Source organism: Lepidochelys kempii, chromosome 10, assembly GCF_965140265.1.
Source record: "Lepidochelys kempii isolate rLepKem1 chromosome 10, rLepKem1.hap2, whole genome shotgun sequence".
NCBI lineage: Eukaryota > Metazoa > Chordata > Testudines > Cheloniidae > Lepidochelys > Lepidochelys kempii.
This window is the reverse complement of record NC_133265.1, coordinates 15,934,753-15,956,621: the sequence shown is the minus strand read 5'-3', so window position 1 is coordinate 15,956,621 and position 21,869 is coordinate 15,934,753. Positions and strand designations below refer to the sequence as shown.

At 40.3% G+C, this 21,869-nt stretch overlaps 1 protein-coding gene across 1 annotated transcript in view; it reads right to left on the bottom strand.

Moving 5' to 3' along the window:
• CCZ1 (CCZ1 homolog, vacuolar protein trafficking and biogenesis associated) overlaps positions 1-19,239 on the bottom strand; it is a 38,807-nt gene extending 19,568 nt beyond the window's left edge. Inside the window, exons 1-10 of the mRNA XM_073362161.1 lie at positions 18,842-19,239; positions 16,258-16,355; positions 16,074-16,167; positions 15,904-15,981; positions 14,631-14,678; positions 14,055-14,138; positions 11,582-11,757; positions 7,387-7,468; positions 3,004-3,065; positions 1,625-1,736 (exon numbers count right to left, since the gene is read on the bottom strand). Coding sequence (XP_073218262.1) covers positions 1,625-1,736; positions 3,004-3,065; positions 7,387-7,468; positions 11,582-11,757; positions 14,055-14,138; positions 14,631-14,678; positions 15,904-15,981; positions 16,074-16,167; positions 16,258-16,355; positions 18,842-18,943 — 936 coding nt within the window. The 5' untranslated portion in view covers positions 18,944-19,239. The remainder of the gene's footprint in view (positions 1-1,624; positions 1,737-3,003; positions 3,066-7,386; positions 7,469-11,581; positions 11,758-14,054; positions 14,139-14,630; positions 14,679-15,903; positions 15,982-16,073; positions 16,168-16,257; positions 16,356-18,841) is intronic.
• Between the last annotated feature and the right edge of the window lie 2,630 nt (positions 19,240-21,869).

Genomic DNA, 21,869 nt, shown 5'->3' with positions numbered 1-21,869 from the left:
TGCCGTTGCTCTGACGGAGGGAGGGGCGACTGACGACACAGCTTACAGGGTTGGCTTCAGGGAGCTAAAATCAACAAAGGGGGTGGCTTTACATCAAGGAGTATTTCAGGCAGGACTTCACGGAGGGTTCCAATAAGAAATGGTGAACCTAAGTTATTGTTCTTATTGGAACAAGGAGGTTAGCCGGGCCTCTGATTGATACATGGCTAGATTTACCTCGCTGCACCTTCTCTGTGAGTGACTGCAGTGTGACCTAGAGGAATGAGTCCCCTAGACAGAGGAGGGGGGGAAGCAAATGAGTACAAAACCAATCTGGTCTATTTCTTGTTTTGATCCACTCCATCTATCTTTTACAACTTTGGCTGGCAGCAGACGGTGCAGAAGGACTGCATGCCATCCACATCTCATGGCTGCTCGGCAGAAGATAGTACAGTACAACTGCTAGCCATCCTCATCTCTTGCCTGCCCGGCAGAAGATGTTACAGTACGACTGCTAGTAATCCGTATCGCCTGCCTGCTCACCATAAGACGGTTCAATAGGACTGACTGCAGGACTAAAGAGAATGACCTGGTCAAGTCACTCCAAATTTAGTCCCTGCGCCCATGTCTGCCCAGGCGCTCCCAGCCGACGTGGCCAGGAGCACCTCGGACACGACGAGGACGGCTACCAGTTGTATTGCACCGTCTGCTGCCAGAAGGCAATGGGTTGCTGCTACTGTGTAGCAATGCCGTACCGCGTCTGCCAGCACCCAAGAGACATACGGTGACGGTTACCTGAGCGGGCTCCATGCTTGCCGTGGTATGGCGTCTGCACAGGTAACTCAGGAAAAAAGGAGCGAAACGATTGTCTGCCCTTGCTTTCACGGAGGGAGAGAGGGAAGGGGGGCCTGACGATATGTACCCAGAACCACCCGCGACAATGTTTTAGTCCCATCAGGCATTGGGATCTCAACCCAGAATTCCAATGGGCAGCGGAGCTGCGGGAACTGTGGGATAGCTATCCACAGTGCAACGCTCCGGAAGTTGACTCTAGCCTCGGTACTGTGGAAGCACTCTGCCGAGTTAATGCACTTAGAGCATTTTCTGTGGGGACACACACACTCGAATATATAAAACCGATTTCTAAAAAAACGACTTCTATAAATTCGACCTTATTCCGTAGTGTAGACATACTAAATCTTTAAAGTAAAATCAGTTTTAAAATCCATTTAGTTAAACCAGTTCTAACCCACATGTAAACCTTTTTATAACACAAATATAACCTTTTTAGCTTAGGGTTGGCACTAGCCAGAAACCAGGGTAAGGAGCTCTGAGAAAATATTACACCTGGCTAGCATATTTTGCTTTCTGAGTTCACTGCTGGTAAAGCAACATGGAAGGAATACAGACAGACTTTTGCCAAGTTTGCATCATTTGGATTAAACCAAAGCCTCCAAAAGACACCCAGAGAATTCAGAAAAAAGAATATTTGAAGTTTTAAGTTTGAACCTTCAGACAGCTCCCTCTCTCACTGTTCTAAGCTGGTCGTGCCATATGCACCTTCCTGCATGGATTCAGAAATAAAACAGCAGTGTTTTCCTCCTGGCTGGATTCACAATACACTGGAATAGAGAGAGTTTGGTACCTTATAAACAATTAAATGAAGTTCTTCATAAGTGCCATCTGTGTTTACAAATATTTTGGGGAATCTGCATTTTGCTTCTGGATCATTAAGATTTAAAGGTCCAGTAAGAAACCTAAAAACCAGAATTAAACAGGACAGATATAATTCATTTTTATATTCAATAAAAACAATTTATGAGCACATGAACAATTTTTTAAAACAACTTTTTAAATACATGCATACATTTGAACACAAAGAATTTCTGTCTACCCAGTTACTTATATAACTCCCTGTCACCGTAGGATCTGAACATGTGTCCATGTCAAATTAGTAATTTCAAATTAACTGAAAGACTTAGGTCCCAACTTCAAAGAGACTACTCATGTTTAAAATTAAGCATGTGAGTAAGAATTTGAATGATCAGGGCCTTAGTCTGGAGTAAACTTTGTGAGAATGCACAGAAAGAGGGTTCTTTTAGATCAAGATAAACAGCATGTTGTGGTTCAAGACTGAGCTGCAAGTGATCAGTGGCCTTTCAACAGCCTTTTCTTGATCAAGGGTGACTACTGTTCAGGGAAGCAACAGTATTTACCAACAGGCCCTCAAAAAAAACCTCAAAAGACTTAGTATGTTAGCATCAAAATAATTTGGAGCTAGGGAAATAAAGATAAAAAATACGTAGATGATCAGGGAAACCCAATAAATTCTCCAGGAGCTTTTAAAAGGAATACCCTATCAGTGATGACTACAGAATGTACTCTCTGGTACATCTCACTCTTCTGCTCCCTAACAATATATACAAATGTGAAAAACATCAGAATTTTGCAAGACTGAAGTGAGCTAGAACCCACCCTGATTTTACGCTCACGCTGAAGAAGTGGAAAACACTAAACCGGGGTTTTTATTAAAGAAAGCAACATTTTGTGCTCTGGAAACAGGGGGCCAAGAAGGACCCAACCCTTTATTCAGAATAAGGTCACACACTGGCCAAATGCAAAAAGTCTCTCACTGATGCACTTAATATATAGGCCATTGTGATACGCAAGTCACTGGACAGACCATTGTTTTGCTCCTGTATGACAAATCTTATTGCTTGGGGAAAAGGAATTGGAGAAATACTAAAATTCTTTCTGTACAACATGCTAAGAACAGCAAGAAGGAAATAGGTATGCAGTAGATCTAAAGCAGGTTCTTCACATCATAGGCCAAAAATCTACATGGATTTATCCTCTGTGCAACCCCACTGAAGCCTATGGGATTATCTGGGTGTAGAAATTAGTCCCAGGAATTCATTTACACTCCTACCTAAACAAACCATTCAGTTTTTATTCTGAGCACCAAGAGCCTAGCTTTCCTTCTGAAGGGAAGAAACAGTATAGCGTATGACAGATAAGAACTACCTTCCATAGTGTTGTAGGTTTCCTGGCATTTCTGCACGTATTGGGGAATCTCTTCCTGCTAACTGAAAACAAACAGGAAACAAACAGTTTGGGACATTTCTTTCCATTTCTCTTTGTTCTGCAGTAGCTAAAGAAACTGTCCACAATTGACAGACTGCAGACTATACCTCTCTTGCTAGGAAATACACCATTAATGCATAATGGATGGAATAAGAATAAATGACAACAATATTTAGAAAATTGGGCATTTTGGTTTTACATTTATTAATCTGAAAAAAGTTCCATGAGTTAAGTTTTAACTTTGATATATAGCTCTTTTAATGTAATTTTATGGCTCCTGTCATCATGGTATCTGAGCAAACTCTAATGAACTTATCCTCACACCACCATTGTCAGGTTGATAAGCATTTTCATTGTGCAGGTGGGAAACTGAGGCAGAAGAAGATTAAGTGAGTTGTTCATGGTCACACAAGAAGTCTGTGGAACAGCCAGAAACTGAACCCACACTTCCTAGGTCCTAGTCTAGTGCCATAACTACAAGACCATCCTTGCTTCCTCATTAATATCCTAACATTTCTTATATTAACCGCAGCACAGGCTACATCTCACACTGGTAAAGCTGTGCACGGTTGAACTGCATTTTATCTAGGTAATACATTGGTCACTAGCCAACCATCCTAACTAAAGCTCTTAAAGGAAACCCTCAAATGATATCAAAACTTCAATTTTAATACAGATGTGGTTTTAATATAGCTGTAGTTCAACATCCACATAATGTTTATTCATCTCTAATTTTCAGTTGTTGAATATTCTACATTATTTTCCTATTTGTTGTTTATAGTCAAGTCTACATATTTGCAACATTTTTGTTGCCTGCAGGGGAGTTGGCTCCCTTTTGGGGTACCTGTTGTAACCTGCTGCATAATTTGAATCCTTACTGCTTTCTAACATTCAGGTTTTCTACTGCTAAGGGAATACTGTTCCTTTTCCACTTGTGAACACCAACAGTGACATCCAAGGCCCAGTTAAGCAGCCTTTCTGAAACTCCCTTGGGAAAGTACTGGGGTATCCCAGCTCCCGCTTTCTTAATATGATGCCAGTAGTGCAGACTCACAAGGAACCTAAATAAAGCAGAATCCGTAGTTTTCTGAAACATTCACTTCTGTAATTTCTAAAACCTTACAAGAGCTCCTTTAATTCAGTTATGGGAGGAAAGATGGTCTTGTGGGGAAGGTACAAGAACTGGAGTCTGGAGACCTGTGTGCTAGCATGGCCCTGCCACAGGCTTTGGGCAAGGTTCTACTAAAGTCAATTAATATTTGTGCAGTGTATTGAGCCTAGGTGGCTATATATTTTTCATGTTATACAAAATGTAAAGTATTATTTAAATTATAGTCTCTTCACTATACCCTGTTGATGTACCCATATAATTACATATTACTTTTTTGTATATAACCATTACGCCTATTAAAATCTCAGAGGTGGCTGAAAACAATAGCATCAGATTAATCTGTAGCAGCATTAACTCTAAGTGCATGTTATTTGCTAATAAATCCACATGAAAATTATGCTCAATAACATGCTGTTCTCACATATAATTGCAGTATACAAAAAAAGATCAGTAGAAAAGCAAATTATTTAAGTCCCATTAGCCATTGTTAATAAGGATTTACTTTATTTGTTTATATTAGAGTGAATTTAGTCCTCATAAAAAGGAGAGAGATAATTATGGAGCATGCAGGTCGGTGTTGTGCAATCCTTGCACAGCAGTACCTTGCACAGCTCATGGGCCATCAGCAGGTCGCACATAAGTGTGGTGGTTTTACCATGTGTATGAACAGATGTTCAAGACCATCGAATTCATTTGACAAAACTGGCCACCTTTCCCTGCCCCTTCTCGGGGAGAGAAATGAACAACTCATTCACAGTTAGCTGAAGTCCAAGCAAAATAAGAAATCTTTGCAGATTTGTTTTGTGCATCCCACTGAAACTTAAATATCACGCAAAGTATGAAGACTACACATAGTATATTTAAAGTTACTGCATGAAAATCTGTTTAAGATAAACGACATACTGTACTAACTGATCATTTATAAATGATTTGGGACTGTTCCTTCTTTCACTGGATGCAGTGGGAGTATAACTTGGCCCATAAAGAAAACACATTTTAAGCGCAAAGAGGCAGAGTTAAGGCTGACCTTTCAAATGTATTGGAAAATTTTAATATAATTTTTCATCCTCTAATTAATCAAAATCAAGTGAATGGATTTCACTAAAATGTTAAAACAAATCATCTTAATGGCAAAGATGGAAAACTCTATCCCCAAAGATGAATGTTTTGGAAAATTACAAGTGTGTGGAAACAAGGGGATTACAGAATGGAGATGGTTTTGCAAAACTGGAGACACAGCAATTACTAGCAGCAACTCGTACTGTAACAGTACAAAAGGAGTATTTTCTGCTCTCTATATATAGAAAATTCAAATCTGATTAGTTTAATGGTTTTTTAATTCAGGTGGTAGTTGTAAAAACATGACGACCCAGCAGAATGATTTACAAATGAAAATCAAGAAGATTGATTTCCACTTGGCAGACAATGTGAGCTGCTGTTCAGAAACTGTTCTGCTGTAAGGAATCTACAGACTTGCATTGTCTGTTTGGATATTTTCTCAATGCATATAACACCTAGGCACATATACAATTTTATAAACACAGATAATTTTTGTTGCATAGAAATATTGAACGTCAGCAAACCTGGACAAAGGGGAGAAGCAAGTCCAAGATCAAGGACACTTCACTGAAAACACCAGTACCTTCTTATCAAAAGCAGGGGACTGTTAGAACAAATGCATCTGTTAATCGTAACTGAGATGACATCCTATAAGAAGAAAGGCAGTTCTTCTGCCTTTCTTCTTTCTTTCTTCTTTCTTTTAAGAGGGAGCCAGGTCTCAAACTAATAGTTAGAGTTTCATAGTAGCCAATTGGAAACTATTGTATACTACAGAGCATGAGCAATTCCCTGTAGGATACTACCTATTAAGCAGGGAGCCAAACTCTGCGTTAGCTGAAGTTTCTAAACGGTCTTCAGACACAGCCATGCTGGAGGTGACAAAGGCTTGGATCACTGGCAGCTGTCATGTGCTGCTCTCTATTTTGCTCGTTAACAATGCCTCTGTTCAGACCTATTCTAAAAAAGTAAAAGCTGATTTGTTTACTGTATTTTTGCTATTAACCAATTATCACGACTAGATTTAGAACTGAACTTGATTTAATTTAGTGCCTTTTATACTCCATCTATACTAAAGCACTTTACTAGAAAGCAATTAAATACTTGGGAGTGCATCAATGGGATAGGCAAATATACCATATATTTATATATACACACACACACTCCATCACAGCTCACACTCTTGGCATGAACTTTACTGAGAAAGGGAATGTGAGCAAGGATCACAATCTCATCGCAGCACTTTGAATTTCCATAGCACCATCCATTTTAAGAGCTAGAACACTATGCAAATATTAATGGATTAAGCTTTCCAACAACTATACAGTAAATATCACCTTCTTTATCTGATGGACAGGAACACCAAGACACAGAGGTGGTATGAGTTACTCAATGTCACACAGGAAGCGAACTCAGATTTTCTGAGCCCAAGCTCTGCACTTTAACTTTTTTTTTTTTTTTTTTTTTTTTAAAAAAGGGAGGTTTGTGAGCTCTTTAACATTCACCTGGCCAGTCACCAAAAATGGCAAAATTAAGGCCTCATATAAAAGAAGTTTATATGGATACAGTACTGCATTATATTAGTTCACTGTATGGTTAGCATTTGATATGATCCCAAGCTTTGGTATAGGATTAGAATCCACGATGTTCTGGCTTGGAAGTTAGAGTGTTACCAACTGAACTGTACTGACAGTTCTATGACAATATTTATTCAGATTTAAATAGACATACCTAAAGAACTACCTATCCTGGACTCGAAGTACACTTACCATCTGCTAAATATATATTACAAAACCATTAGAGAACCTGAGCAGCAGCAGACCTCCACTGGCTACATGCAACCACTAGGCAGAGTCATAACAAAACAAATCAATATATCACTACATCTTCAAATTACAAAAAAAAGCACTCCCAAAAAATACCTGCTCAAAAAGTAAGACTTTGTAGTGTGCCCTAAAGGCCAATCAATTTGGGCTTTTTTTGGACTGGAATGTATGCATAAAGAATTAATTCCTAAGTTGGAGAACCCACTTTCAGAAACTTCCCCTCTTCTATATCAAAGGAGCTCCAGCTCAAGTACTTATTGCTATAGTGTATACGGTACAAGAAATCTGTGCAAAGTATATGTGCTGTTAAAAAAAAACACACATCCATACCTCTGGCTCTATGTGCCTTGGAAAGAGCGATGTTGTGAGATATTTGTATAAAATTCTCATGTCATCTTGTTCTAATCCACTCCTGGAATGAGAGAGGGGGAAAAAAAAAAGTTAGAATGTAGATCGCAAAGCAGGAAAAACAATTTCTCTAATGGCCTTCCTTCATGGCCAACACCTTTCTAACCAAGAGCTGGACAGGCCACAATTTAGAGCTTCCTGGGAGAATTAACTCAGTTCTCTTACATGACAATACACCAATTTCTTTTGTACAGACAGTCCCAGTATATGTTTAATTTTTAATAGAATGCTCATTCCCCTACAATACTAATAACATATCCAAGTTAACAAAGAGATAAAATCATGAGCTATAAAAAGGCTTTTCCTAATTTATGAATCCATATTTGATTTCACAAGCAAATTATGTGCAGTAAATACTGGTATCTAGACAAATATAGGAAGACTATGATTTTTTAAAATAATAGTTTATAAATTATTTCTCACCTAAACATTGTGCACATTCTCTCCTCACTTCTTAAGAGCCTTTGAATAGGAAAACCTTGCCTAGCTACTCTTAAGTGATATAGTATGCTAAAAGCAGGTATACCATGTCAATAAACACCCTAAAATCAAAAACAGCTGAAGAGGAGTTGTCCGTTTTAAATTACATTGATGTAGCAAACTCCATAAACTTCTTTGTTTCCGTTAAAAATGCAATCCGTTGTAATATTTTCTGCAAATGAAATCAGGATGGATCAAAAATAGTTCTGATTAGCTGAAAATGTACTGCTGTTCAATATTACTTTTTGGTTGTATATAACTTGCTTGTAAAATCAAATATGGATTCGTAAATTGTCTTTAGTTTTAAAAAGTATTTTTAAAAGCTGCTAATTGTGTTAACGATGTGAATAATTACTAAGAACCCTAATGATTAATAAGATTCAATACAAAATAATTCAGACATTATGGTAATTCTGGTAGTATCTTGTTCAGACTAGGTCCTTTTCCCCATTATATGTTTCACTTTTGATATGGAACTTATCAGTTTCAAATCTTCAGCAATTATTAACTTAGTATATTGGTTCACACTATTAGAAAGAAACCATCCATTAGAAATTGATAGTCAGCTCTGTTTTTTGTAACAAACACACACATCACATTAAGAGCATGTGGCCAAATTTTGCTCTGATTTACAACTCCACAGAAGTCAGAAGGGATCTACAAATTGTGAGTCAGCTCAGAATATGGCCCCACGCAGTTTAACATAATGAGTGTATTTATGTCGAATACTAATGTCAGATTATCACATTTATGAGGTTTATGAATTACTTCTCAAAACTTTCCTTCCCTTCATTTAAAACCGGTGTGCTAAAAGTCCAGTTGCTGCACCATCTGGCTCTGCGCAGCTCCCGAAAGCGGCTGGCATGTCCCTCTGGCTCCTAGGCGCAGGGATGGCCAAGGAAACTCCACGTGCTGTCCCTGCCTGCAGTGCAGGCGCCTCCCTGAGCACCAGCTCTGCAGCTCCCATTGGCCAGGAACTGCGGGCAATGGGAGCTGCAGGGACGGCACCTGCGGATGGTGGCAGTGTACAAAGCCCCCTGGTCCTGGCCGCTCCTGCGCCTAGGAGCCAGAGGAATATGCCAGCTGCTTCTGGAAACCGCTTGAGGGAAGTGCCATCCAGAGCCTGCACCCCACACCCTCTCCTGCACCCCAACCCCCTGCCCTGAGCCCCCTCCCACACTTTGAACACCTCGGCTCCAGCCTGGAGCCCCCTCTGGTACCCCAAACCCCAGAGCCTGCAACCCCAGCCGGAGCCCTCACCCCCCCACACACACACTCCAACCCCTGCTCCAGCCCAAGCCCCCTCCCACACCCTGAACTCTTCATTTCTGCCCCACCCCAGAGCCCGCACCCTCAGCCCAGAGAAGGTACCCCCTTCTACACCCCAACCCCCTGCCCCACTCTGAAGCCCTCGGCCCCACCTCCCATCCTGGAGCCCCTTCTGCATCCCTCATCCTCTACCCCAGCCCAGCCCCAGAGCCTGCATCCTCCAGCCCCTCCAGCACGCCAACCCCTTGCCCCAGCCTGGTGAAAATGAGTGAGTGAGAGTGAGGGAGAGCAAGCAACTGAGGGAAAGGAATGGAGTGAGCAGGGACGGGGCCCCAGAGAAAGGGCAAGGCAGGGGTGTTCAGTTTTCTGCAATCAGAAAGTTGGCAACCCTACATGTTGTGTGCTTAAGGTTTCTGCATTAGTGAACTATGCAACATCTGTTTCAACTGCAGTCAACATCCTCACTGCAGACGCTGACTGTAAGGTAACAGACCAAAAATTCTCTGGTGTTGACTACCATCACCTCCCATTGATTCAGCCACTCAGCTGGACCAGGCCCCAGGATTTAAGCCCATCATTACTGATTGAAATCATTATGGCTTAGATGAAATGACTATAAGGTACTGTTAAAAGGGATGACACATTATTTATACATTGTATGTGGATGCAAATTTTAACTGGTCATTCCAATCTATGAGAAAGATCCTCCTTTTTCAGGAAAGATTGCGTGGGCCTTAAATATTTAAGAAAAAAAAGGGAAACCATTTAAAATATTAATTCCATGTCTCTTCACTTATCAACTGTAATCTCCAGCATCCGTAAAGCAACTCAGCTTCTCTTTCCTGTTGACACTCAAATTGTGCACTGTGACTTTCTTGACAAGTGAATAAATGCAAATATTTAACCATCACTGATTATTTTTTTAAGACTTCTGTAACTTTCTTGGAGAAAAAAAAGAAAAAAGAAAGTATGCCTACAAAGTTACACAGTGAGCTTGAACTGTGTTAAAACTGCATCTCTGTCTCAATAATTCTGTAGAAAACATTGCTTGACAAGAAAAACTTGTTTGTCCTCTCCAAATATGTTCACACTGTTTGAGTAATTGCCACAGTTTTTATTCTCCAGATCACATTGTAAGTGAAAGACCTTTCCATGGGTGGCCAGCTCTTCCAATTTCAATGTGTATGTTTCTCAAAATGGAAACTATCCACAACTACTAGGAAAGGTTCTATACTCAACTGTTCTATATTCATAGATTCTAAGACCAGAAGGGATCATTGTGATCATTTAACACAATAGCACAGGCCACATAACTTCCCCAGAATTATTCCTAGAGCTGTTCTTTTAGAAAAACATCCAATCTTGATTTAAAAATTGTCAGTGATAGAGAATCCACCATGAACCTTTGTAAACTGTTCCACCAATTAATTACTCTCACCATTAAAAATGTATGTCTTATTTCCAATCTGAATTTGTTTAGCTTCAATTTCCAGAGACTGGATTGTGTTATACCTTTGTCGGCTAGATGAAGAGCCCATTATTAAATATTTGCTCCATATTTAGATACTAATAAACTAATCAAGTCACCTGTTACCTTCTCTTTGCTAAGCTAAATAGGCTGAGCTCCTTGAGTCTATCACTATAAGGCATGTTTTTTAATTCTTTAATCATTCTCATGGTTCTTCTCTGAATCCTCTCCATCAGTATCCTTCTTGAATTGTGTACCTCAGAACTGGACACAGTATTCCAGCAGCAGACACACTAGTGTCAAATATAGAGGTAAAATAACCTCTCTACACCTACTCAAGATTCCCCTGTTTATGCATCCCAGCTTCCATTAGCTCTTTAGGTTACAACATCACACTGGAAGCTCGTATTCAGCTGATTACCTTGCACAACCCTCAAATCTTTTTCAGAGTCACTGCTTCCTGGGATAGAGTTCTTCATCGTGTAAGTATGATGTGCATTCTTTGTTCCCAGATGTATACATTTACTTTTAGCTATATTAAAATGCATATTGTTTGCTTGCACCCAGTTTAGCAAGCAATCTAGATTGCTCTCAGTCAGTGACCTGTCCTCTTCATTATTTATCACTCCCACGTACGTGGAGAATCTAGTTTCATTTATCACTAGCAATCATAGTTCTATCTTTTCCCACAACATGAAAGGTCTGCCCTACAGAAGCTCCTTGGAGGCAGAGACAGTCTTTTTGGTGTGTATCTGTACAGAATCTAGCACAATGGAGTCCTGAGCCATGATGAGGTGTCCTCGGCACTCTATGAAAATACTACTAATAATAAATACAGCAATGTCATTTATTTTAAGATGCATATTATGTCCCTCCTCCACCCATTAGTCTGATACCTACCAGATGAGCTGATCATTGTAGAGAAAGGCAGTATATTTGACTATGTTTAGGCTTTCCTCCATCCTATTAATAAATGATTGGATTTTCAAATAAGTCATTTTATCCAATGGAAAGAAGCTGATTCCACAAAAAACATCCAGCAGGTCACATGACTGTAAATGCAGTGTTTGCAAGTACTGAAGGAACAAATATAAAGGAAAGGAGGGTAGTTAATGGTTTTCTGAATATTTAAAAGGTATAATAAAGCCTTTAAAATTAACATTTCAACTTAACCTTTTCTGTGTTAATTTTTGGGCACTTTTGCTCTATACCAAAACCTTAAGTGATAGCCTATATATCATACTGCAAGTTGACACAATTATTTACGATGTTAGTTCACAAATCCATTTTGGGGGCATGGACAAAATAGAGCCTAGCTAAATCTCATTTATACACATTCAGCGTGATCAATGATAACTAGAATCATTAGCGAGGAGCAACGATGTGCATAATGTCTTGCAGACAAATAAAAAGACAGGCTCCCTGCCCCAAAAAGCCAACAATCTAAGGCCCCAATCCTGTAAGTTGTTGTATGTAGTTCTCCCCTGTACCAATGTGTGGCTCCCAATTACTTCAATGGGGTTCTGTGCAGGTGCAGCGGACCACCTGCTTGGAACAACTTGTGCAAACTGAAATCTAAGTGCCTGGCCTTGAAAAGCATCAAGCAACATTTTTCCTCTTTTTGCTTAAAAATAATCCTAAAGGAATGGAAACCCTAATTTGCTGTCCTCTGCAACTCCTCTACTGTATAAACATAAGAGAAACCTGCTGGAGTAAGACATATAGAAGGCTCAGAACAAAATTTATTTACTGTATGTGTTTTTGAAAATGTGGAAAAATATTGGAAGAGCTTGGTGTTGAGTGAATCTCCACTTCTTTCTTCTAGTTGTGTTGTGTGCAGGTCATACATTAGAATAATGGATTATGATATAAACCATGCAGAAATACTGGCATGCCAAGACTTGACAAGAAGTGGTTGGTTACTTTTTAAGCACTATATGCATCTTTGTTTCAGCATTTCTATTATCCATATTATTAAAAAGACAAAGTAGGGAGAAATGGTGCTGATCTAAGATCACATGAAGAAGCCAAATTAAGATTGTTCAGGGTACTTCAGAAAAGCCAGAGAACAGTGATACAAAGGTAACATGGAACCAGAGAGCATCCAACAGTACGACCAACTGCACTACAAAACAATCCACCAACATATTCCACATTAGCAGGTGAATGGATCTGATGACCATTATGTTTCTGTGATGAACTATCCCACAATGCACTTAAGCATGTTATACATTGAAGTTGATTTATTTGAAGTTCTGTGGTATAAAAACAAATATGTAAATGCATACAAAATGTCATACTTACAGAAGTGCTTTGGATATGGCACATTACATTTATCACAAGAGAAAACACACAGACTGTTCTAGTCGGCACAAAAAATTGGGTACACAGCTGAAAGTTACACACCAGTGCTCCATTTACTCACAAGGAACAAAAGATTCTATGATCCTAGAAGTTATTTCACTACCCTACCATTTCTTCTAGTTATTGATATTCAGAAGTATTATTTGGGGAAACCCTGCAGCATACACATGATGTTCTACATCACATCTAATGCTGTATTATATGAAATCCAAAAAACTACACTATAAACATTAAAGTTGAAAAATCAAATACACAAAGGTAGGGGATGCAAGAGTTATAGTTGTACATAGCCCCCCCTCTCTTCCATCCATGTGTTAAGATAGCCCTGCCCAGCATCAGGTAAGAAGTCTGTGGCAGAGCCAAACTGAAAACTGCTCTCCTTAGTCCTGGTCCAGTGCCTTAAATTGAAGGGAATATTCTGTCTCTTCTCTCCCACATTTTTTGAAAGTAATCTGAAAACAAAAATCCCATCAGTGAAATTCCATCACTGCATGTATTATCAGCAAGGTTGGAGCTAGAGGACTAACTGGTAACAGTAGTATGGTGTTCTTTTCCACATCGGGATTTGAGAGACACTTTGCCATTGTCCGACAAAACTAAGTGGATGTGATTTGCCAAAGGCTTTGTAATTATGTCATGCAAATAACTCTATTAAAGAAAAAGTTTAATCATACTTGATTATAATTAAGGTTTTAACGGTTTTCTAAACATGGATATTAAGATGATTTTATCTGTAACAGATGATCATCCTATTCTAGCCCTTCAAGCTATCACTCTGTTTATTCAAATCCCTTCTAAAGAGTCTTCCATGATGCGAGACAATAATAATATTAAACAAAACATTTTTCAAACATTCTTAGTCATTCACTCTAGTCTTCCCATTGCTGAGAGAGAGACACACACACACACACAGAGTAGAAGCTCTTCCGTGCAGGCACTTGTGCATTTTGTTTCCTCTTTGGTATCAAACACATTGTCTGTTCTCTAATAATAAACAGTAAGAACTTACCCGATGGAAGAATTTCTCTAATCTCTCTTTTAGAACCCTTACACCTCCATCTTCTATGGCTTTAAGGAATGTACCATTAAAAAGCTAATAGGTTAAAAAAAAAAAAAAAAGCAATCTTAGTTGGGCAATTGTGTAAATACAGTACAACAGTTACTCATAACTTGATTAAAATCAGAAAAATAAGAACTAAACTGCTACCCACATAATTCCTGTTTCCTCAATTCCATACAAACTCACTAACCTAGACAACGTGTAGCCTCAGCAGATTTGGGATAACCTCCTGTCAATCAAGATCTGTAACTATGTGAAGGAATTAATTTAAGTTTTCACAGAAATTGGGAATGGTTTTACTACTCCTATTACAGTGAACTCAAGAACAGCACTGAGGACCGCAAAAGCACTCTGTCATATCCTCCCCACTGCCACTACTACAACTCAGAAAGAAATGGACAGCATGGATCAGACTGGCACCCCATAAGGAGTGAGTAATTTGTTTATGCTCAGATAGTAGGGTGCAGAGGGTGGTCTATCTCCCTCTCTCAAAGGATAATCTTGTTATAAATCTATTACCCTTACCTTGTACATGCTATAGCACTGCCGTAGGACTGAACTGTAAACCTTGTCCTGTGAAACAGCCAATAATAGGTCATCATTACAAGAATAGGCACAGTTCCAAATATTATGACTGACCTACAAATGCCATGCACATTCTATATTCTGGCTTACACATGGTAGTTAAAAGAAAGACTAGAACATCTCTTACACAAATCAAAAACAAAAGCTCCTAGCAGTTACTGGCTATGGCTGAAAAAACTAACTAAAGACAGTACTCCTATTAAGTATTTTCTCAGTATACACATGAATTATTTTCTACTTCTCTTTCCTTGTAAAATGTAAACCTAACAGTATTACTATTATTAAACCATAATATGTACTGAAAAAGTAATATGACTAAAGTAACAACCTATAATTGTGATAAGTGCTGGGCACTAGCTGGTCATTAGTGAAGAGTAGTTAGCTCAAAATCAGCTTTCCCCTCACCCTGCATAGGAGTTCAGGGCAGGTGAGGAGTTAAGAGTAGGGGAGGACTCCACATCTACTCATCACTGGGCTGACATGTTGACCCAGACTAGGTTTTTAATTTGTTTTCTGGCAAGAGGAGTAAGACTGGTTTGTTTTATTGGAATGATTTCTTTAAGAACACAATGAGGAATAAAAACATGATGCACAAACTTTAAAGAACACAGGAAGCCTGAATAAACATTTTTTTAAAATTATGCCATCTGGCTAATTACTCTGCCTGCTTACAGTTAAAGTGAAATGATGATATTACAGTGCTGAAATGAAGCCTCCTGGCAGACATGATATGTTTGATTTTCCAACAAAGATGATCAATAAATAATCTTAGGATCGTAACAGAAGCGGCTATAGTTAAATGTAATAAGGAAGATTTCTTCATAAACTCTTCAAATTAAATCAATGTTGGATCATTAATTGTATTGGCCTGTTCCTTGAAATTTCAATAGATCTCTCAATTTGTTATTTTTAATGACATTTCATTACATAATTTCACTGCTGTTCTTATTGTGTGGTTCTAAATTCCTTTTTGGATATTTTTTCCTATATCTTTGTCTCTTTCTTCCCTTTTAGAGTTTGTTGCAAAATGCTCTGTTCTACTTTATTTCCAGTTTGCAGTCATATTCTTAAATCAGTTTTACAACAGCCAAATGTTATAGATATAAGCTGACCTAAAAGACACTGCTAGCTATATTTTTTTTAAAATTTACAACTAAAATATTTAATTAGAAAAGTAAAGGGAAATTAGAAAGAAAGAATAACTAAACATTACCAGTAACTCTTCTTCTCGATACTCTATGACTGGTTTTCCATCTTTGTGGTATTTTTCTATTATGGGATTCCGTACTACCTAGAAAGTGGAACAAACTGGCATCAGACAATGCAGAATGTATTTAGCAATTTTTAACATTTTAGGAAGGTATATATCATGCATATAAATACCATGACCATCCAGAAATTTTCTTCAGGTTCATTGAAGAACTGTCTATTCTTCTGAGTATGCAAAGATTTTGCAGGTTTTGATGGACTAAAGGTTCTGGAAAAATAATATATTTGGAACAAAATTTTAGGAAACATACAATTTGTTATACTGTAATAAACTATGCAAACAGTAATACTTTACTACCTTGTGAACTGTACTATAGCTTCACATAATCCAACATTTCTAATTTTTTCATTCTTTTCTACTTCATTTGGGTGATAAAAAAGAATCTTCTTTTCCTCCTACAATTTGAAATAAGAATAAAGATGACTAAATTTTAAATAGAATAGCAGAGATCCAAAATAAAGTAATTTTTCAAAATAAACTGTAGCTTCCTTAAGTTTACTTAACAGAGTTTAAAAATTCTCTTATTACCAAACAGGCTTATATAATAATAAATAAAAGTCATACACTGCACATTAACAAGGCCTGCCATCAAAAAAGATCTCAACGTTCTTTACAAATGCAGTATATTATACAAGTTACGCACAAGAATCACTTGGAATTTAGCTGAAGTGAAATGCAACTGTACAGTTGTACACAGGAACACCACATATTTAAGGCAGGAAGTCAAAAATAAGTTTGCTTCTCAATATGTATATTTAATTCACACTCACAATGAGAAGAAAATAGACCCCTTCAAACATTAAAGTTTGCCTTGTTTCTCAGAAGAAAGCTTTTTATTTTTCTCATTAGCTAGCAAAGAATTCAGGTGCACTACAAAAGTTAAGCACACTTATTTTAAATTGTTAGCCTCAGGATTCAGCAGAATTTATAAACAGAAAGCTAATACTGTGATGTTAGCCATGCAATTTGCTGTTACCTACAATTTTCGATTTTAGACATTTCAAATAAATTCTAGTAAACAAGTACATTCTAGATACATTATTTTAGAGGTGGACACTATTAAATTTAATAAAGTTAAATGCTCCACTTTTTTTGTTGTAAATATTTGGAAAAGTACATTATAACAAATCATTGCATTGACAAAAATAACCCACTACTACTAATATAGCAACTTATACCCCACAGCACTTTATAACCAACGCACAAAATATACTAAGATATTACTTCATTTACTGTTGAAGTGGAGACATGTGGCAGTTGTTTAACAGTGCACCACAATAGTTCATCAGATATAGTGATTGGGGCCATACAAGTACCTACATAGATTAAATCAGTATCCTAAATCTAACAAATGAAACTACAGGAAGATAGGTAGATAGACTACAACGTATCAGATGGCTGTTTTAAAGATAGTATGTCATCTGTATTGATCTGTGATAGCTTGGTAGATCAGTCTTCCATTACTATTGCCAGTTAACTTACTAGCTTCATCTAGCTGCTCAAATGCTCAGTATGTATATTTACATCTTGATATCAATTTGACTCACTCAGAAGTAGTACATAAACACTGTTGTTAACAGATACCTTTTGTGAAAGCAGAAAGGATTCATCATGTGCATACCTACTCTCAGGGATGTTAGTTAATGGGTTAATGTTTACAAAGCACTTTGTAAATAAAAGTGCTGTATAAACATTTAGCATTATTGTATGCACCTGGAACATCTAAGCAGATGAAAGACTTCTGAAGGATCTTTTAAAAACCCTAAAATTCTAAACCCTGATCCTGCAAGCTCAGGTGCTCAGAACAACTTCTGTGCCATGGATCCCAACTCACTTATCTGCATATGCATTTATGTGCCTGCATTTATTTTATGTTGGGAAATGTTGAGAGTTTTTTAACCTTGTTGCTGCAGGAATTTAATGGGTCAAGCAGCCTTGTTTCTAAATGCTAAAGTTTTAGCTATAGGGACCCCTCATCTTAAAATCATACTTTTCCCTGAATATTTTAATGTATTGTTAGAGTAAATACCTAAGATAACAGTAGCTGCATTTTCTCTATTTTTCAGTTTACTTTATGCTTTGAAAGGATACTTTGTGTCTAGTCAGGTTCAAGGCTGCACCTGCTTAGTCAGTTTCAGTTTCCCCTGTCTTTTGCGTGGGACTTTTACAGGGCAACAAACCAGAGGAAAAATCATTTTAAAAACAGAAGTATGTCATTGTAAAACCACAAATATTGGTAAGGTGATTCAAGGACAGTTGTAATACTGGAAACTTTTAGCTCATACTTTTAACCTGAAAGCGTCCCTTTACAGCTTGTGAGGCACTTAAGAACAGCCCTTCTCCATGGGTGCTCCATAAGTAAGGATATTAATATTACAGGACATTTTGTTGTCCAGTGTCAAGGGATAAACAGAACGGCTGGGGCGGAAACCTGACAGCTGTATTGCACTAGCCTGTCTGACAGTGCAAGTGTGAGAGTCAGAATGTCTTTTGGTGGTGCAGCAGCGTCGCAAGGCAACATCACTGGTGTTTCACCGGGGTCCTAGAACTGCGGAAAGTGGGGCTGGGAATCACCACGTGAATGTTAGAAAGGTGAGGGAACAATGGGTGAGGGAAACCCCCCCCCCCCCGCCGCCCCTCAGACAGACACACAGATGTGGCCCACTCCTCTCCCCTCAGACAGCCCCTCCCTACCCCATCCAGACACACAGACGTTCCCCTCCCCCCCCCCCGCCCGCCAAGGCAGACAACGACCTCCAGTGAAGACACCCCCACACGCTCCCTTGCAGCGATAGACCCCCCCCTTCCGATAGGCATCACCCCTCCCACGCCAGCCAGACCTGCGCGGACGCACACACCGAGCCCAGGCTGCCCCACGTACCTCTCCCTCCCTGGGCCCCAGCTTGGGGTTGTAGATGAAGAAGCTAAGCAGGGCCGGAGCGAGCTGCTTCTCCTGCCCGGCTCCCCCCGCCGCCGCCGCCATACTGGGCCCGAAGCGAGAGAGTCTGGGGCTGGCAGCCGCCACACACCATCGGGGAGCAGCCGGGGGCCCTCAGCCGGCACCAACCCCAGCCCCACACGGCACTTCCGCCTTCCCCCCTGCCCCGGAAGGGAACGGCGCCGACCCGGACCCGCTCTGTCGGCGCCCGCGGGCGGCACGGCCGGGAGCCGCCAGCGCGACCCCCTCACAGCTCCGCCGACCCCACCGCCGCCGAGCGGAGGGCACTTGCCGGAGGCCTCCCCGTTCCCGCTCCCTCCGCAACAGCCGGCGTCCCCTCGCCCCGGGGCTCCTCAGTGGGGACCCCGCCCAGCCCCCGCGGAAACCGAGCATCTTCCCGGGCCCCTGCGAGGGCGGGATCCCCAGCGAGCTGAAAGCGGCTGCGCGGGCAGGCTCCGTTTCCAAGGGCAGCTCAGCAGAAGCCGGCGGGTCCCAGCGGCTCCTGTTGTCTCTTTCCTGGGCTGTGAGGCCCTGACGAAGGAAACGGAGAAAGCCCGAGCTGAGCTACCTCCCTTCTCGGCCGCCCGGGAAGAGGCATATCGCTGTTGTGAAACACCGGCGGGGGGCTCGGGCACGACAGGGCGGGGGGCTGGCTAAGTACCGAGCTGGCGGGGGATGCTCCCCGGGCGGTCTCGTTTGCCTCATGCAGTGATGCTGGTCTTGAAAAGTGGCATTGCCGGGAAGAGCGATTCCCTCTCTCTCTGTGTGTGTGTGTGGCTTTGGTAAGGGTTGTTCAGGTGGGGGACTGGCCTGAGCAGCGCAGCTGGAGAGTGGCGTTTCGTGCTGTCGTGGGATGGTGAGGATCTCTGGGTGAGCATTTCTTCGTGGCGCTTTCAGGGATAGCAGGGATTTTGACATGTGCTTTGCGTGGACTAAGGAAGCTTAAAAACATCCAGAGCCGCACGGTCGGGTGGCTCTAGAGTCAACCCTGGTCAAGCTTTGATAAAGATAGAGGGTGAAGTCTTGGTCCCAGTGAAGTCAATGGGAGTTTTGCCGTTATTTAGCAGGACCAGGATTTCATGAACTTGAACATTTGAAAAAGGTCTTTGTGGTTTTATTCCTTCTCCTCCTCTTTTAATTATTTATTATTTGTATTGTGGGAGTGGCCAAAGGCCCCTATTAAAACCACTGAGCTCCACTCTAGATGTACAGGTAGACACTGTCCCTGTCCCAAACAGCTTCCAGTCAGGAGCTTACAATATTGTCCTCACACATGAATGTGATTAGTAAGTTCCCAAAGTGCTGAGCCAACTCCTGTCCTCAAGTACACTTCTGGAACCCTCTTGTTTCCACACTGGCCTATCTCTGGGGGGAATACCAGGTAGGAGAAGGGAAGTGATACTACCTCTGTATACAATATTGATGACATCAGAAGTGGAATACTGTGTCCTGTTCTGATAGTCATACTTTTTAAAGAATGTTGGAAATTGGAGCGTGCTCAGCCAAGAACCACAGGAATGACTGAGGTCTAGAAAACATGCCTTACAATGTCAGACTAAGGATTTCAATCTGTATATTTTATAGAGAAGATTAAGAGATGATTTGACCACTGTGTGTTAGTATAAGAAGATATCTGAAGCTAGGTTTTTTTTTTAATCTAGCAGAACTAGATCTAGTGGCTGGAAGTTGAAGCTAGACAAACTGAAACTGCAAATAAAGGGACTATTTTGACAGTGAAGATAATTAACTACTCAAACAATTTAGAGAGATGTGGTGGATTCTCCATTATTTAAAGTCTTTAAATTAAGACTGGATGCTATTCTAAGAGATGCTCTCATTCAACTACAGATTATTAGACTTGATGCAGAAATTTCTTTGATAGACTCTGCAGTTGCAGGCGGTTAGAATAGATAATCATATGGTTCTTTCTGTTCTTAACTGTGTAATTAAGAGCAGAATTTTTCCGGTTTCTTTATTACGTGTGATGATGCCTGAGATGGCAAAATCCCAGCTTTAGTTAATCAAGCTGTGTTCAGGAGTCAGGCATTTAAAAAAAACAAAACAACACTTTGTTGCTTGTAGACAGATCTGGAGTAAACAAAAATAAGCATGGTACCCCACAATGCCATTTTTACAGAGTACTGGACTGTAAGTTTGCAAGCAAGTTGTGCAGGATTAAATTTGGAAGATCATATTTTCTGTGTCTGTTTCCCCTCAAGTTCTCAGTTAGTTACTTTCATCATTGTGTAGTGTGCTGTCTTAATCTATTCTACTATTTTGTCCAGATTGTCTAACTTGTCAGAGTGAGTCTGGAAAGTATTAGTCATGCTCAACTGCAGGTGATGATAGAACACTATCCCCGATAATGTCACGGCTAACCTGGTGGCTGAACTTTGTGACTTTGTCCTTACCCATAACTACTTCACATTTGGGGACAATGTATACCTTCAGATCAGCGGCACTGCTATGGGTACCCGCATGGCCCCACAGTATGCCAACATTTTTATGGCTGATTTAGAACAACGCTTCCTCAGCTCTCGTCCCCTAAAGCCCCTACTCTACTTGCGCTATATTGATGACATCTTCATCATCTGGACCCATGGAAAAGAAGCCCTTGTTGAAATCATGGTGGAATTCCTCAATTTCCATCCCACCACCAACCTCAGCCTGGTCCAGTCCACACAAGAGATCCACTTCCTGGACACTACAGTGCTAATAAACAATGGTCACATAAACACCACCCTATACCGGAAACCTACTGACCGCTATTCCTACCTGCATGCCTCCAGCTTTCACCCTGACCACACCACACGATCCATCGTCTACAGCCAAGCTCTGCGATACAACCGCATTTGCTCCAACCCCTCAGACAGAGACAAACACCTACAAGATCTCTGTCAAGCTTTCTTACAACTACAATACCCACCTGCAGAAGTAAAGAAACAGATTGATAGAGCCAGAAGAGTTCCCA